Raw genomic sequence first — 17579 nt, forward strand, 5'->3', positions numbered from 1 at the left:
ACAACAACAGACTGGTATGACCACCTCCCACCATATTTATTGTAGTTTTCTTTAAATAGATAAAGATTAACAACTAATGGTATGAGATCATCATAAAAGATGAGCATTTGCCAACTACCCCTTTTCACCAATGTACAATTTATTGATATTAACATGTTATTTTTTTATTGTTAATTTGGGGAGACAGAAATACAGTAGTTTTCAAAATAATCCACAATGATAATCGTATTAATGCTATAGTGTATGACATTTAAATATAAACGTGTCTGTTACATTCAAGTCATTATAAAATGTGTTGATGTGATAGGTGGAACACATTTTGCTGCTGTTCGAGGCTGCATCCACTCCCCTCGTATGTCAGCAGCCTGACATGAATACATTTACCAGAACTTTGAGGTGCAGTAGAAACGGAAACCACAGATTATCGGGAATTCTTTTGCCCAGGTAAATAAGTTCCTGGAAATCTTGGCGTAAAAAGGAGCTAAAACTGATTAAAGCGTAAATTTGCAAAAATTTCACCTTTTTTCTCCACGGAGCTCACTCTACTGTCTACAACTTTATCCTGACTGTCGTATAAAACTCAACACTGATGCTTACTCCCTCACTTCCCCTCTCCTGGCCATGTGCATTTATTTTCAACGGACCTGGCTAAACATCATAAACAACAATTATTTGTGTTTCACAGTATAGCAGTTTTTTGTGTGTCTGTGGTGACATTCCTGTGCTGCACAGAATGATGCATTTTAAGACACAACTGCACAGGCGAGGCAGAAGAAGCTCACAGCGTGAATAAAGTGAGACAGCGTCATACAGTAGCACTATCGTATGAAAATATCATACGATATTGAAATTGTGTTCCACGTTTCTTTAATACTTAAAAAAAATGGTGATTCTGGTGATTGTTATCACCTAGGTCCACATCAGATTTTCTATTGTCATGTCAGATATCTAAAGGTCCAGTGTGTGAGAATCAGTGACATCTAAAGGTGAGACTGCAGATCGTAATAATCAGGATGACTCGTTTAACCCTTCAATCCCAAGCAAACCAAGGTGGCCTTTGCATACCAGCAAGGATGTTTGCATAGTAAGCTTCTGCTGCAAAAAGCAAAATGCACTGGCTGGTTTGTCCATTCAGGCTGCTGTAGAAACATACATTGGTTGCCTCATTAAAGTAAGACCCTTGCCAACACTACATATAAGATATGATTATAGACTTGTACAAACACACGTATGTGTAGTATGTTCATTTTCTGCCAACAAACCCTCTTAAATAACACACACTGTAAGTTAAGGTGTCAACTTTGTTCTTAAGACTGCAGATTATGTTTTTTTTTGTTGCACTTCTTCTTTCTGGTTTCACTTTTCTGTATGTTAGTCTGACACACAACATCTGAGTACATTCCTCTGCTGTGAAATGTCTGTGCACAGGTTAATATGTCACCTGTGATAAGCGCTCTGAGAGCCTTGCTTGCTCAATTATTTCTTTGTAAAGTGTTTAAATAGTGACTCAGCACTCACTGGGGTCAGGGTCCAGGGCTGGAGGAATGAACAGCAGGAGGTTAACAAATCAACCTCATCATAAAAAAAACTGCTTTTTGACTGAATTTCCTTTTGTGAAAAACCACACCTCAGTAGGCAGGTGTTTTTGGCAGCTGATCAGTAGGCTCTGATGATAGTTTCCAAACTTGCAACATGCTATAAACCTCCACGCTGTGCCCTGTCCTAAAAAAGATCACAAATCCACATCTCCCTCTGAGTTTATTTACACATTACAACAAACTTGAGCTTGAATTATTATTCTTAGACTTTCATGGGGCATCACAACAGAAACCATCTTATATCTGTGTAGCGCTCCCCTTAATAGTATCGCTAAAAAGGGCAGGGCTCTTGGGTTCCTTAACTGTATTATCTAATGTTTAACCCTGATTATAAGTACTTTTTAATATTATCTTGGATTTCTTTTATTATAGTGCACACACACAGGTCAGAACCCAAACTGTATGTCTCTTTAACTATGAACTAATATGAAATGATCACTCCTTAGTGAGATAAGTGCAAATGAAATCACCCAACTCCAGTCTATAGAAAAATAACTCTCAATTATTTACTTAGTAAAATAACAAATGTTGATTTTACCATAAAGACAAAAAAATTAAAGTGACTTATTTCATAGGCATATGCTTTTGTGCAATATTATACAATACAGTAAAAATATCACTCAAATGTCCGTAATAAACTCACCAAACACACCGATGGTTCGAGAGAAGTTTGAAACCATGTCAACATGTTCAAATTTAACATGTTTCTTGCTACTGCACGAGTAAGTGCAGTGCCCGTTTGACATTGTCAGGATAAGTAATGCAAAAGATATAGTTAAATATTAAGATTTAGATTGCTAAGAGAAGCACACATTGGCTTTCACTGCTCTACTGCCCCTCTCACTCACACAGCTCTGTGGGCTACCTGAGAGGATAAGCATCTGCAGGTAAAAAGTTAAGTTGCAACAACATGCCAACAAACACAGGTATGCAGTGGAACGTCTGTGTGTCTGTCTGTTATTTGCATTTCTCTCAAACACACACAAAAAAACTTAACACTCAACTTATGAAAACAAAACATAAAGTTGCAGGCCTGGTGCATGGCTCGGGTGCGTGGTGGTCCAAAACAAAATGACGATTTCGCTCCGGCTGAGCAAAATAAACGGTGGTTGGTACCTTATTATTCCTGGTGGTCAGTGTATGCAACCAACAGCTACAGGTGCGTCCCGTCTAGCAGCATCTCCCACTCACGTCCGTCAGAGTGATGACACGCACTGCTCCCGTCTCACGTCGAAACACCGCACACGCGTCGTGTCGGAACCAAGCGGGTCTTCTTAGTGTTAGCACACAGTGCAAGCCTCGTACTGAAGTGACACAGAACCGTATTGCACTGGTCACTGTCCCGACTGTTGTGATAACATCCACAGTCACAAATACACACGGTGTCACTTATTTAAACTCAATCTACTTTTCACTGTTTACACACTTTTTTTTGCCTTTGCCTGTCTTCGTTTCTCCCGTGTTATTGTCCCACACCTGTCGTCCGTGAGCAACACCTGCATGTCGGACGTTCCGGCCACCTATTCATTGTCAGTACAGACAATTATCAGGGCAACATTAGTTCCTAACCACGTAAATCCTCAACGTACAACTAAAATTATTTTAATCATTTTTAGAATATTTTTGAATATTTTTAACCTAAGTACACTACATTTTTTTCTATTTTTTCCCCTTTCTAAATAACCAATTTTTTTTAAACTAGGTTACATCTGCACCATTTGAACTGGTTTCAAGGCCTAGGTCACTTTACTCCACAGTGAACTAAGTCCTGTTCAACTTGTAATGTGATAATTTGATAGTGACCACATGAGCAGCAGAGATGGAGGGATGGAAATGTGATATACCACTTTAATTCAGACTGAAATATTTGCTACGGCGATTTGATGGATTGTGATTGTGTACAAGCATTTTCAGTCATAAATCACAAAATTTTGGCAGTCATCACCTTTTCTGTTGCGTCTGGGCTGGGTTTAGTGATTATCAGTAAGAAGATATTAATGACAAACATTACATGTTGACATTACCATGACAACTACTACCATCAATAACATATTTATCCATATCCTGGTTTAATTTAAAATGGGCATTACAGCCTTACGGAGGTTCATGTTTAGCTGGAAACATTTCATTGATGAGGTGCAGTATAATCGAAGGCCGTAGTCTGACTAAGACAGGCAATTGGACATCTTGCCGAGTCCTAGTATACATGATAAGAAAATCAATTTATTGGCCGTGTACGTGTGCCTCCCGCATCTCTTTCCTGTTGACCTTTACGTCACAGAAAAACAACCAGCGAATGGTGGAATGGAGGGCTGATGGATCGTGCTGTGGTTCCGTATGTTTCATATCTGCTGTACATTTTAATCGTGATACAGGTCGAGCATGGCTCTTGCAGTTGCTGTGTTGTCCCAAGAAATATTCCTCCACTGCTGCCACATTTTGTATGTCATCTCCTTCTACAATTGGGTCAAAGACCCAAAATTAATGTGTTTACATGACATTAAGAAAACAGAATTGTTGTCTTAATCCGGATACAATGGGACTTTTAACATGCATGTAAATGCGCTGAGTTGATCAGCTTTACACGGTAGGACCTCAAAGACTAACACAAATGCAAACTGGATCTGCAGCAGCTGTTACTGTTGATCACTGCCACTGATGAAACGCTGCCATTGTAATGAAGTCTCACGTTGTCATGTTTGTGATATCAGGCAGTGTGAGTATGTGAATGAAGGACACATCCAAGCCTCGGAGTGATGTTTATTGTGAAGCCTGTTGCTATGGGCGACTCTGTCGTAACCAAGGAGTTTTGCAGGGATGATGTCTTGCTTTCTGTTCCCGGTCACGTGTCGTCTATTTTGAGATAACATTTTGAACAGTGCTCGTGTAAAAAGTCAACACTACCCTTCAGGACTTCACATGTGACGAAATGTGCCGTGATGCTTCCCACACCCTTGTCAGGTGTTATTTAACTGCAGGTTTCTCAAACATGTCGGACTACTTTGTGTTTGACACATGAAATGAAATGGTTGGGGGAACGTGAACACATGCAGGTGGTGTTAGGAGGCAGCGTCGAGATGTTCTCAAGGTGTGGAAGTGTCACGGTGTGATTACGTCAGGAAGAGAGAGGCAGAGTGGGAGCAGCTGGAGGTGCTGCTTCGCTCACACGTTCAGTATCTGTAAATGTTTTTTCCATTCAGTTTCTGTCTCCCTCCCTGCTTTGCCATCAGCCTCTGAAACAAAAACAAATGTGGGAAGGTAGAGTGTGAGGGGGACGACACACCTATCTGTTTATGCAAACCTAGTCTGTCCGGCTCCATCAAAACACACACACACACACACTGACAGACAGAGAGAGAGAGACAGAGACACAGAGAGATAGGACCCTGAGGAGACAGTTGTCCCTCACTGAGGCAACAGTTTCAGAAGCGGAGGATTACAGTGGCTTATTTTCACTGTCAGCATCAGCCCGCACTTATGTAGTCACATAGTGGTGGAAAGTCAGAATTACTGCTTTCTGAAGGTATCATTTATCACACAATTTATCTCAATTTAAAAGCTGACTGTCCGAATGTAGTTCTGCAGTGTTGATATTTTACAGCTGTTATTGACAGAGTCTTTGGATGAAACCACAGAGTGGCTCGGGTGCTGGATTACTGACACATTTGAAAATTCATTTTTACAAAGCAGAGATCAATGAGGCTTTCAAAACTCAATAGTTTATAACAATGAACAGCGAATTGGCTTTTTTATCTAGAATGTTCAGAGCTTGATTGGATAATGAACCTGTATGTTTTATTGTAGAAGGAGAAGGAGCTGATTGTGCCCAAACTGCCACGCATCAAATTACCTGTTAATAATGAAATGGTTAATCAACAAATTAAAGTTAAACTTGACCTGATACAGTCAAATACTGCCCGCGGGTTGCTGCATCATACAAATCCATTCATTCTAATTGAATTGAACACTAAAGCACGGGTGTCAAATGTATGGCCTGCAGGCCAGAACCCGGCCCGCCAGAAGGTCCAATCTGGCCCACAAGATGAATTTGTGTCAACTACTGTTGTAAGAATGTTGCGGCTCCTTTAAGAGCAGAGCAAGTGTACGTGCAGGGAGAGAGAGAGAGAGTGAGCAGTGCTGTGAAGTGAGAGAAGCCGGCGTACGGTGTACGGGCATTAGTCACTATGAAGTGGGGTAAATACGTGTTGTGTTCCGAGCCTGTTGAGAGAAATAAACACTCCAGATCACCTGAGTGTCCACCTGTTCTACCTGGATCTGTAGACGTAAGGGTGTTAACCTGGAGTAGCCACAGCTTCAGCCCTGGAGGTTATAATGTGTCCCCTGCGCTTCCTCGACTACTGTCCAGAAGCAGAGCAGTTAAGTTAACACTACATTGAAGATAAATAACTACAATTATGTAGTTATTCAGACAGTAATTCCTAATTTGTCCCCTGGGGTCGTATTTTTATTAGCTCCCATTTTAGTTTCAGGAATACTACGTGTAGTAAAATTATTTCTAGATATTGGCATGTTCTAATCATACGTGAAATACTAGAATTTTTAGTTCCAGAGAACCTGTGACTAAATGTTTTGTACCTTTGTAGACCCACTGTGATGTGTGTGTTGCAACACACATGTGTAAATGGTCAACTTAAGCATAACATTTTCATAATATGTTTTGTGAATGTAAAACGTGTTGTTTATAGGTTATTATGCTATTATTTTACTCGTCCGGCCCACTTGAGATGACACTGCTCTGTGCGTGGGCCCTGACTTACAATGAGTTTGACACTTACTTAAAAAGTAGGACTTCTACTCAAATAAATGCACTTTCGCACTGTCACTTTATTGTTGACTCCAGAAATATCAGCAGACTGACCTGAGACCAGTTCGGTATCAGTGAAACTGTGAGAGTCTGACACAGAGTAGAGCACACAGAGGCACACCTACATCACATGTGTGTGTGTGTGTGTGTGTGTGTGTGTAAACAGAGATGCTGCTGTGTGTGCAGCCTGTCCCCACCACCTTTTGCATACGCCTGTAGATAAGAGACAGAGAGAGAGACACAGAGAGAGAGAGAGAGAGAGAGAGAGAGCTCCCAGAGCCTTTGAACTGTGTACACTATAAACATTTCCATAGCCAGCACTCACACGGAAGTGAAGGAGGAAGTTGCACTTTGTCCATGGATGAAAGAGGGAAAGGGAAAAACAGAGAAAGATTGAGGGATGAAGGTGAAAGTCTATGTGGACATTACTTTTCAGACACACTCACTGCTGGACGTGAAGGGACACTTACACTACAACACACTGTCACACTGGCCACACCTCCATTGTAAACATGTTATTGCACATCGTCACCTTTCTACACTTACTGTAAACGGCCCATATTCATATACAGTGTTTGCCTTGATGTCCACACTACACCACAAAGTCTGACATTCACACACACTCATGCACCACATCTACTGTATATATGTGTATGTACATATATATATACATATATGTATATATACATATATATGTTCTTTTCTGTTACACATAATTTACACTCTTTCACATGCTACAGGCACAGCTGCCAGGAGCAATTTGGTGTCTGTAAATTATAGGAGTCGGGGATCAAACCCCCGTGACCTTCCAGATGGAAGTTGACCCACGCTTCCTACTTAACCACAGTCTCTGTGTATTTACTTATTTTGAAATCAGGTGTAGTTGATTTGAGTATGAAACTGGACTTCATGGTCATATAAAACAGTTATGTAATGCATTTTAATGTGAGTGGTTGTTGATAAGAAAAGCACATTAAATCAGCAAGACCTTGTTGTTTGTATATTCTACACATAATTCAATAATAATATATACTGCGGTATCATTTTCTTCAATAATAGTGGTTCTACATATGTTGATATAATATTTATGCACTATTATTAACACACATTAATGTTTAGCCTCAGATTTGTGGAACAATTCTCTGTTTTTAGTGTTTTCTGTCCATGAAAAAAAGTCTAAAACCACAATTAATGATGTCTTCAGCTTTGTGATCATTATTGCTATTGACTGATGTGAGACTTTTTTGTTTTGGTATTATTTTTGTCCACATTGGCTACCCATAACCTACACATTATAAATGCTTGGTTATCTATGTTCTATTTTTCCTTTAAGGATTTTATCTGTACAGTAAATATGCAAACATATCCCAGTGTCACAAAGTTCATATAGAGGCCTCATTGTTTGCTTGTTTTGTTCTTTCCAACATTGCAAAACTTAAAAATCTTTCACTGTCTTCCATAAGTAAGAAAACCAGCATCTAGTCAGATTCATGAAACAATTGTTTGGTGTATTTATTAACTGTGTGTCATGCCTACCTTTCCTCAGTCCTCATCCTGGAGCCGGTGGAGGGCGACGACCTGAGCAGGGAAATCCTAAAGATCACAGACTTCGGTCTGGCCAGAGAGTGGCACCAGACCACCAAGATGAGCGCAGCAGGAACCTATGCATGGATGGCACCGGAGGTCATCAAGCTCTCCCTTTTCTCCAAGAGCAGCGATGTGTGGAGGTACAGCACTCACATCTGTCCGTCTGTGTGTGTGTGTGTGTCTGTCTATCTGCTTGTTCTGCTCATTTATACAGTGACAAACGTCCTGGCAGGTGATCAGGGGACACTTAGTTCAGTTAAATCCAACATGATCAGATTAAATGATTTTACATGTGGTTAATCAGGTTATGGTTTCATATGTAGTTAACACTGCAATGAAATTAGGGATGGGACGATACCACTTTTTTGTGTCCAATATCGCAAACTCAAGTGTCTAACGATACCGATATTAGTGCGATACAGTCATTTTAGACCATTTATGAAGCTGTTAACATTCCAAAGATATAATTCTCCAGCTGTGTAACAAATATTGTTCTCACAAAAAAAGAAGAAATAAACAGCCCAAACATGACTCAGCTAAAATGCTTTTACTGACTTTTATTTACATGTTTCAGTATGTGCATAGTGAAACATGCGATATATATAGGATTATATTTGATTCTACATTTTTATCTGGCCGATATTCGAGTGATCCAGATTCAGACTGATACAGATTCCCGTCCCTAAATAAAACTCTTTCCCACGTAATTGTGCTACAGAGATGATCTCTCTTTTTGTAGAAATTGATTAAAAGTTTGTAAAAAAAGTAAAAGTAAAATCATATTATAAGTGTTATTATGTTAAACGTAAAACATTTGACATTATATTATACAATATATTACAATAATCCTTTTTTCCTGACACAACAACAAAGCTTGTGTCGCCTTTCATTTTTATTTCAAGCTCATTTTACTCCGGATCCTTTTACTGTGTCTTGTCTCCTTCATCAGTGCTGAGTCTGTCTTAATGCAGTGACCTGCAGTATATTTGGAAGTGCGGTTGCTGAAAGGAGGCGGTGATTATCGTTCTGTGTGAAGGGTTTTTGTTGTCAGAGGTGGAATAAATTCTCTCTCTCTCTCTCTCTCTCTCTCTCGTCTCTTCTAGTTTTGGCGTGTTACTGTGGGAGCTGCTGACCGGCGAGGTTCCTTACCGGGAGATTGACGCCCTCGCCGTGGCGTACGGCGTCGCCATGAACAAGCTCACACTTCCCATCCCGTCAACCTGCCCCGAACCTTTTGCTCAGCTTCTGGGAGGTAAGCCGGTGACCGCTTGGACACACTCATAGATGGTTATGTCATCAGTGGGCGTGTCAGTTTCCACTGTATAGGAAGCAGAAGGAAGGACAACATACTAGTGAAAGTGCTGAAGGAGAGGAAGGAATCATCAGCAGTTAGATAGATAGATAAACACAATTTTCTGAATTCACAGAAAGAAAAACTCCCAGAGGCTTTAACCAATTTGCCGTGTTGCCACTGTTGCTCATGTTGTGCCATAGGGCGGTGGAGCGTTGGTTCTGCTTAAATGGTGTGAGCCGGTTTGCTGAGAGCACTAAGGTTCTAAACGGAACAAAAGCCAGTGTGAAAGCGCTATAAGAGATGATTACATCCAAGATAGCCATATGTATGTATGTCTTTCAATTTGGAGCGTTAGTTACTGTTTTGTCTTACTTTCATAAATAAAGTTTAAAATACTTTGTTACAGCACATACTGTACATTCAAAACTGCTTTTCACTGTACTCCTTGTGCAGTCTCGCACCTGAGGCTGCATTTTTTCACCTTGCAAATAATCCCGGCAGTGCTGTGTTGCCAGTGTTGGAGAATTAAGTGGCTCTTGTTTCTCAGTTCAGGTGTCTTAAATCCACTTTGCCTGAATGTGTTTTCCTGGCTGCTTTTCATGCGAGTGATTAAGCTGCACAGTGGGTAATTAATAAAAGAGGTGGAGTTGTTTCTCTCAAACTGTCGAGCCAACATCAGACTTCACTCACCTCCGTCCACTTCTGCTGCTGCAGCTCTTTTCCTCCTCGCTCCCCTCATCGGTTCATGTGATCCGCGTTCATCCGTTCGTCTCACCGTGGTCACGCCTCGCTGCCTTCCACACTCTTGTTTACTCTTGTCATCGTCTCTCTTTCATCTCCTCTGCCTCCGACTTTATCCGAACACTCTTTATGCTAATTCATCCTGCCTGAAAAGTGCTCCATGTGCACCATGTTTCCACAACACTGTCAGTCAGACTTTGGCTCACAACGGTCGCCATATGCTGTCCCATCTTGCACTCTGTCTCTTCTTCTGTTGTTGTTGTGTCTCCTACCAGAGAGGAAAACAGGAAACATTTACAGAGCATCGTTCAGTCCTCTTTCTGTTCATTTGATGATCTGCAAACTATTGTGAAGGTTTAAGTGTTTCTTTAGTGTATGATCCATCCAGCCAGCCATCTGTAGCTGTATGCTTTACGTGAACTGCCAAACAACTTTAAAATAGAAAACACAAACACTTTTTTCCCCCTTGAATTGACCTGTTTGTGTTTTCCTGTAACATGTGTTCTTCTTCTTCTTCTTCTTCCTGTCCTCCTTCTCCTCCTCATGTGTTTGTCCCTCAGAGTGTTGGAGCCCGAACCCCCGCAGCAGGCCCTCGTTCACCAGCATCCTGAGGCGACTGCTGGCCATCGAGCAGTCGGCCATGTTCCAGATGCCACTGGAGTCGTTCCACTCCTTACAAGAGGACTGGAGGCTGGAGATCCAGCAGATGTTTGACGAGCTCCGGGCCAAAGAGAAGGTGAGAGATCCGACCACATCCAGATCCAGCACTGACTGCTTGTTTATTTATTTTATTCCTCTCCTCTCCTCTCCTCAGGAGCTGAGGTCCTGGGAGGAGGCGTTGGCTCGAGCAGCAGAGGAGCAGCGGGAGCAGGAGGAGCAGCTCAGGAGGAGAGAGCAGGAGCTGGCCGAGAGGGAGATTGACATTGTGGAGCGAGAGCTGAACATCATCATCCACCAGATGTACCAGGAGAAACCCAGCGTGAAGAAGAGGAAAGGCCACTTCAAGAAGAGCAGGTTACTGAAGCTGGGCCGCGACAGCAACTGCATCAGTCTGCCCTCTGGTGAGTGAAGGAGGGAACTACAGCTTGATTCACTGTGCCCAATCTAGGTCGAACAACAACAACAACAACAACAACAACGAAGTAACATCTCTTTATAATATATAAATCGATAAAGAAGAGGTCAAATAAAGGGAAATTGGCTGAAATGGAAACATCAGGGTAATCATGTTATGAGAAGATATGAAAGGTTAATAATAATAACAAATTGAGAGAATTTTTCATGTGTTATTTATTTATTTACTAGTTTGATAAATGTTGGACTATTTAAAGGTAAGTAATTGGATTATATGTCAAACGTACTGTAACAGAATTTTAACACAAGATAAGAGATTTTGTATATCATATCATAATTAGTTCAGATCAGATTAGTATTTATTTATCCTTTATTTAGTCAGGAAGGTCCCATTGAGATGCAACATCTCTTCTTCCTAACACCAGAATATAAAAGTTAAAGGGAGGCAATTAAAGGAGAGACATAATGAGGTAAAGTGCAGAAGAAATGGACAATGACGTGGCACATGTTCTCTCTTTGTGTCCCGCAGGCTTTGAGCATAAGATCACAGTGCAGGCGTCTCCCAGTGTGGACAAGAGGAAGACCCAGGGGAGCGAGAGCACCACTCCACCTGCCAGCCCGGGGGTCATACCACGACTGAGAGCCATTAGATGTGAGCGCTAACACCCAGAAACAAAGCCATCACAGCACTTGTCAAAAAAGATCTTCAATAGTGACTATTTTTTAAGACGTACAATAAAAATGCTAAGTGTTACTTCATCTCCACAGCAGGTTGCAGAATCTTTTAAACTATGTCTAAATGACCTCATTTTGAACTGAATGAACCTTAGTTTTGGTTTTATTCTTGTACTGTTTTCTTAACATTAGGACGCGCTGTGTTTTGCACTCGTCTGTAGACTTTAGGTGATTGTTCTCATGATCCAAACCTGTGTGTCACAGTTAAAGTTATGTGATGTGCTTTGGCTGTTTGTCTCAGTGACGCCTAGCGACGGCAGCAAGACGTGGGGACGCAGCGCCGTGTGCAAGAAGGAAGACCTGACGACGAACAAGAAGAAAGGACGCACCTGGGGACCGAGCTCCACCCACCAGAGAGAGAGGGTCGGCGGGGAGGAGAAGTGCGTTGATGGTTTACTTGTATTATTGTTGTGAATAAAAACTTTGATTATACTGTCAAAAACACACAGACGACAAACTGCTCAGCACAGTCTGCTCTCAGATCATATTATATGTTTATGCTGCTTCCACAGACATAAAAAAACAACATTTGAATCACTTCTAAGGTCAGCTGTGCAGCCAGAATCTGACTTATTATGATATGTTGAAGTTTACTGTTGTGATTGTTGTGCTCACTGTTGTTGTCAATGCCTTGTATTTGAAGAAAAACAATCCTCATGTATGTCTCTGTTTTTAGGCTGAAATCACTTGGTGAGGGAAGCAAAGTTTGGTCCTCCAGTGCCCCAAATCTGGGCAAATCTCCCAAACATGCACCGATGACCGCTGGCTTCTCCAGCCTCAATGAAATGGGTGAGAGCTGATTATTATTATTATGGGCTCTGCATGACTAACTCTGACTTTTACCTAACCCTTGTCTTTTATTTCCGCTGGTCTTTTTTGTAACAGAGGAGTGCTGTGAGTTTGAGGACTCACCCGGGTCCTTGCAGCCCTCGGAGACCAGCAGTAACGGAGCTGCCGAGGACTCGGGGTCTCTGTGGGGCAGCCTGGGACCCAACACCGTGCCTGGCATTGGGGTTCCTAACGTCAGCTCCTGTCAGGGCCCTGGAGGCCTGGGGTCAGGGGTGAGCTACCAGGACTCGCTCCGTCGCTGCAACCAGAGGAAGAAGAGTGACATGTTGTTGCTGGGTTGTGCGTCTCTGCTCGCATCTGTCGCCCTCGGACAAGACCTGCTGCAGCTGGGGAAACTGCAGGTGACACAAACGTAGAAAAAACATGCAGGTGTGAGAGTGGGTTGTTTGTCTCTATGTCTCCCTGCGATGGACTGGCAGTCTGTCCACGGTGTACAACGTTGGTTTGCTCTTTGCTGATGTTCTCACAGTCAGTGTAACCCTTTAGTGGCACCACAGCATGTTAATGTCACATTATGTTGCCGTCAGGTGCTTCAGGATGAGCAGGACCTCAGAGAGGAACAGCGAAAGAAGAAGGAGGGTCTCTTTCAGCGGACGGGACGTTTCCGTCGCAGCACCTCTCCACCCAGCCGAAACCTCTCCCTGTCCCTGTCGAGGCATCATGACTCCGCGCTGCCCAGCATGGACCCTTCTCCCTCTGTAACACTCCTTTCTCTGTCCTCTCTGTCTGACTGCAACTCCACAAAGTCCCTCCTCCCCTCAGACCCAGACGACTACCCCCTGACTCCGATGATGGGGGTCAAAACACCGGCCGCTCTACCGACCCCTGCCCTCAACCCGCTTTTAGACCTGCGGGCAGAGAGCTTTAAGAAGGAGCCCAACCAGTCGCTCACGCCCACTCATGTGTCTGCAGCCATGGCCGTGAACAGAGGACACAGACGCACTCCTTCAGACGGGGCGATACGACCCAGAGCCCAAACCCTGGGACACCGCAGGACGCCGTCGGATGGGAGCATGCCCATGCCTCCTCCACCAGGGGCACAACAAAACAAAACAAACAAAGGTACAATATTAAAGGATTATGTCTGTTCTGAGGATTCATTTTGTCTGCTAACAATTCATCCAATATTTGTTGAATATTTCCCTCATGCGATGTTTTATTTCACCCAAACATTTTAAACATGAGAGGGTGGAACCAGGGAACATTTTCTGATGTGCATTACTCTCTCTCTCCTTCATTATTCAGGCACACAGGACATCGCCCTTGACATCCCCCGTCTCCCTGACCCCGCCACCATTTTCCCAGTCCCCCATCGCCGTAAAGCCCCCGCTCCGCCAATCCCTGACCCAGATCCTCACAGCCTTATCAGCCCCATGGAGAGACCCAAGACTCTGGAGTTTGCCCCCCGGCCGCGGCCCACGCCGGTCCGGATGCGAGCCGACCCGTGGAAGCTGGGCTCTCTCTCCCGGACCCTCAGCTCGTCTCCAGGCAGCAGCTGCGAAAGCCCGCTGGGTTCAGGAGACAGCGGCGCCAGTGCAGCGCGACCCAACCTGATGGACATGGACATGGAGGGCCAGAGTTCGGACCCTACCGTCCCTCTGTGTGGACAGAGGAAGCCTGCCACTCTGTGTGGACAGCAGTACTGATAGTGAAACATTTCAGCATCATCCCAATAGAGAATGCCTTCTGGTGTCTGAGCCGAGCAAAGTGCACTCATAGACGTGTGCAAAAAACTCACACATATATGAAGCCGTCCCCTCTTTAGTGTCCTAATAAGGTGTAAACTCTTGACAGCGACAGAACACTTTAACCTGCATGACTCTGAGGGGCCTTGAAGTGTGCTCACCTACAGTGCCCACTTTACCCGACACCTCTTTTCTTTCCCTCCTCATGGGCCATCTCTACTTTCTCCTTAGTGCCCCGTGATTAGATTGCTTTTCCTTCAAGGCTCACAAACTTCAAAAGCCATTTAAGTGCTTAAGGGGCAACTTTGCTTTTTATCGTCGCTCACTAATCGTTCTCGCTCATCTGCTCGTGCTTTTGCTCGTCTGTTTGCTCGCAGCTTCTCTGCCTTTTTACTCCAAAGACCACAAACGCCGTCTCGTTGCTCACATACACGTCTGTTGTTCCAGGTTGTCTTCTCTCGAGAACAAAATGTCTTCATATAGAGAGTGTCCTTGTTCTTATTTTGCACGTCCCGTACTTCTGCCGGGTTCAATCCTCACATGTCATCTCATCATCTGCATGGAGGAGGGAGGGTCATCGTCTTCTCAACGCACTGGTGGCCCGGCGATATCCTCAGCCTTGTACATTACTTTAAAAAAAAAGAAAAAAGAAATAGAGTTTATTTTCTCAGTGTTTGCACCATTCCTGTTGCAACCTGTTAGCAAAAGTGATTTTCTATTGGTTTGGCAGCCCAGGTGTGAATGTGTGTAAATGACTGTATGTATGGGTCCATATTTGTGTGCCGGTGCACAGTCGCACCTGTTTTTTGTTTGTTCGTTTTTAAAAAAACACCTACTCACGCCACTAAACACGGACGCCAACATTAAGGGAAACAAACTACCTGATTTTAACGTCAACCTCATATTTATGTAGGACCAAGTCGAAGCTTCACATTCTCTCCTCTCTGACCTGCTGTGTTCAACATCAGTGGCACTTTAGGAGCCGCGGCGTGCGACCAGTTCATCTCTGTGGACCGGTGTGGACTCGGCACATTCTGTCTCTCTGTCTCTGGAGTTGTGTTTTTGTATGGGGGGGGCAGTTCAGCGTGGCCGCAGGTTGGTATAGTACGTACTTGACTGTGGACATTTCTCTCGGTGAGTGTGTGAGTGTGATTACGAGTGTGTGTTTTACTATTTGTATGGGATCAGGACAATCCCGTTAGCAGAAGAGTGTGTTTGAACTCATTCTTCCTGTGTGGTTAAGAACTCTTGAGTATTTATTACCTTTATTGTTATTATTGGAAAAGGATTAATTATATTATTATTATTATTATTATTACAATGCTCTTCCTGGGATATCTGTATATATTTGTTAATACAACAGGAAAAAAAACCAAGGAAACCCTAGGAAACTGCTCACTGAAGCGTCCGTGTTGTCTCCAGTCCTAACCTGTGTCATTTCTGGGATTCAACGAGGAATTATGTGGGATCTGTGATGAATGACAAGCAGAAAATAAAAAAGAAAGATGCTTCAGTGTCAGTGCCATGTTTATTTTTGTGCTATGTATGTAATTATCAGATCATGTGACTGAGAAAAACTTTTCTTTATGTTTTCTTTATGTAAAGTCAGTGATAAAAAAAAAGGACTTTATTATAAGCCCTATATATTCAGAATAAATAAAAGTACAGAAGTATAATCAAACTAGAATTTAATGCCTACGTTGATCAACACTTCTCTGGAAGTCAATGTTCCAGAGGCCAAAGACAAATTTTATGAGGCCACCAAAATCTAGTCAGTGCATCATTGAGTCCAAGTTATTGCTTGTGTCAAAGTGGAAAGAATAGCTGAATTATTGTATTTACAAATGCAGATAAAAAAGTGTATAAAATTTATGAAAATATAGAATTATAGTAATCCTTAAAACAATCTCATTTACTCAAATATTTTCACTTTAAGACAATAATACAGCAGACAATATTTGAAGGTTATTAAAAGTAGAAGTAAGTATAAAGTATAAATATAAGAGGAGACCGTTAATATTTCACATCATAAACTTAATTATACACAAAACAGAGTCTAAAAGAGACTAAAATGAGCACAAAGACACAAAGCAACCACAGAGATAAAAATGACTACAAAGACACATACAACCATGGCAGAGGGAGACAAAACGACTACAAAGAGACACGAGACAAACACAGGTGCTTGTTTTATGTCTCTTTGAATCTGAGTGTCCGTCTCTCACTGAGGCTGTGTGAGCGTCTGCAGTATTTTCTTTCAGTGACGTGCCACAAGAGAAAAACACTAGAAAAAGTACAATTACATCAGCATTTGACCTGATTTCACCAGATGAGCATTTATGGTTTGTTTTTGCCTGATGCTTAGTGAGACAAAGACACACGCAGTAACAGTTTAACCCCCCTAGGTGTCACTACTGTGCCCTATGATGTAATTTCCAAGCCTGCTGTTTTTCTCTGTGTAATGTATTCCGACAGCCTCTCTCTCTCTCTGTCTCTCTCTCTCCCTCAGACACTGCAGGCACGATTTTTGGTTTAAATGTGAGGTGTGAGGAAAGGAATCAATTCAATAATATAAACTAAATGTGACATTTTACACAGACACACACACACACACACACACACACACTTCACTGCTCTGTTGTCAGTGTGACCGCCAATCAAACACCCATCAAGACGCCAGCCTGTTGCCCAGCAACCCATCTTCACTTCCATGGCGATGCTATTAAAAGCTACAACAAAGGAAACTGAGCAAAATGGGATGATGGAAATGAAAGTGAGGAAGAGGAGGAGGGAGAGAGAGGTGTTAAAGTGACAGCAGACTGTATTTAGAGGACTGAACATCACATGTCTGGTTTACAGTTCACACAGTTCGCTGACGCTGTATTGGCTACCATTTGTACACCTTAACTTCACCACAGTTCACTTTTTAGCCCTAAACTTAACCAGCTCCAACTGAAATGTGGGATTTTAGAATTCAAGAGGAGATGAGGTGGACAAATAAAGATTCTGTGTGTGTGTGTGAGAGAGAGATTGTGTTACAGTACACTTGTCTCCTCTGTCCTGTAATCTGCAGACAAACTCCCTGTGTCCACCTTCACGAGAGAATATGCGTTGGATAATTGCATTGCTTCATAGTTTTGATGTAAAATATAAATGTTGATGTCTACATTACCCAGAGTTCCACTTGTCTG

General features: G+C 42.6%; 1 protein-coding gene across 1 annotated transcript in view; it reads left to right on the forward strand.

Moving 5' to 3' along the window:
* The window catches only part of map3k10 (mitogen-activated protein kinase kinase kinase 10), a 29715-nt gene extending 13808 nt beyond the window's left edge, over nt 1-15907 (forward strand). Inside the window, exons 2-11 of the mRNA XM_044031994.1 lie at nt 7970-8150; nt 9114-9262; nt 10606-10781; nt 10860-11106; nt 11649-11771; nt 12096-12234; nt 12531-12643; nt 12740-13044; nt 13231-13765; nt 13949-15907. Of these exons, the coding sequence (XP_043887929.1) occupies nt 7970-8150; nt 9114-9262; nt 10606-10781; nt 10860-11106; nt 11649-11771; nt 12096-12234; nt 12531-12643; nt 12740-13044; nt 13231-13765; nt 13949-14349 (2369 nt within the window). The 3' untranslated portion in view covers nt 14350-15907. The remainder of the gene's footprint in view (nt 1-7969; nt 8151-9113; nt 9263-10605; nt 10782-10859; nt 11107-11648; nt 11772-12095; nt 12235-12530; nt 12644-12739; nt 13045-13230; nt 13766-13948) is intronic.
* The last annotated feature ends 1672 nt before the right edge of the window (nt 15908-17579 follow it).

The sequence above is a fragment of the Solea senegalensis genome, linkage group LG8, assembly GCF_019176455.1.
Source record: "Solea senegalensis isolate Sse05_10M linkage group LG8, IFAPA_SoseM_1, whole genome shotgun sequence".
NCBI lineage: Eukaryota > Metazoa > Chordata > Actinopteri > Pleuronectiformes > Soleidae > Solea > Solea senegalensis.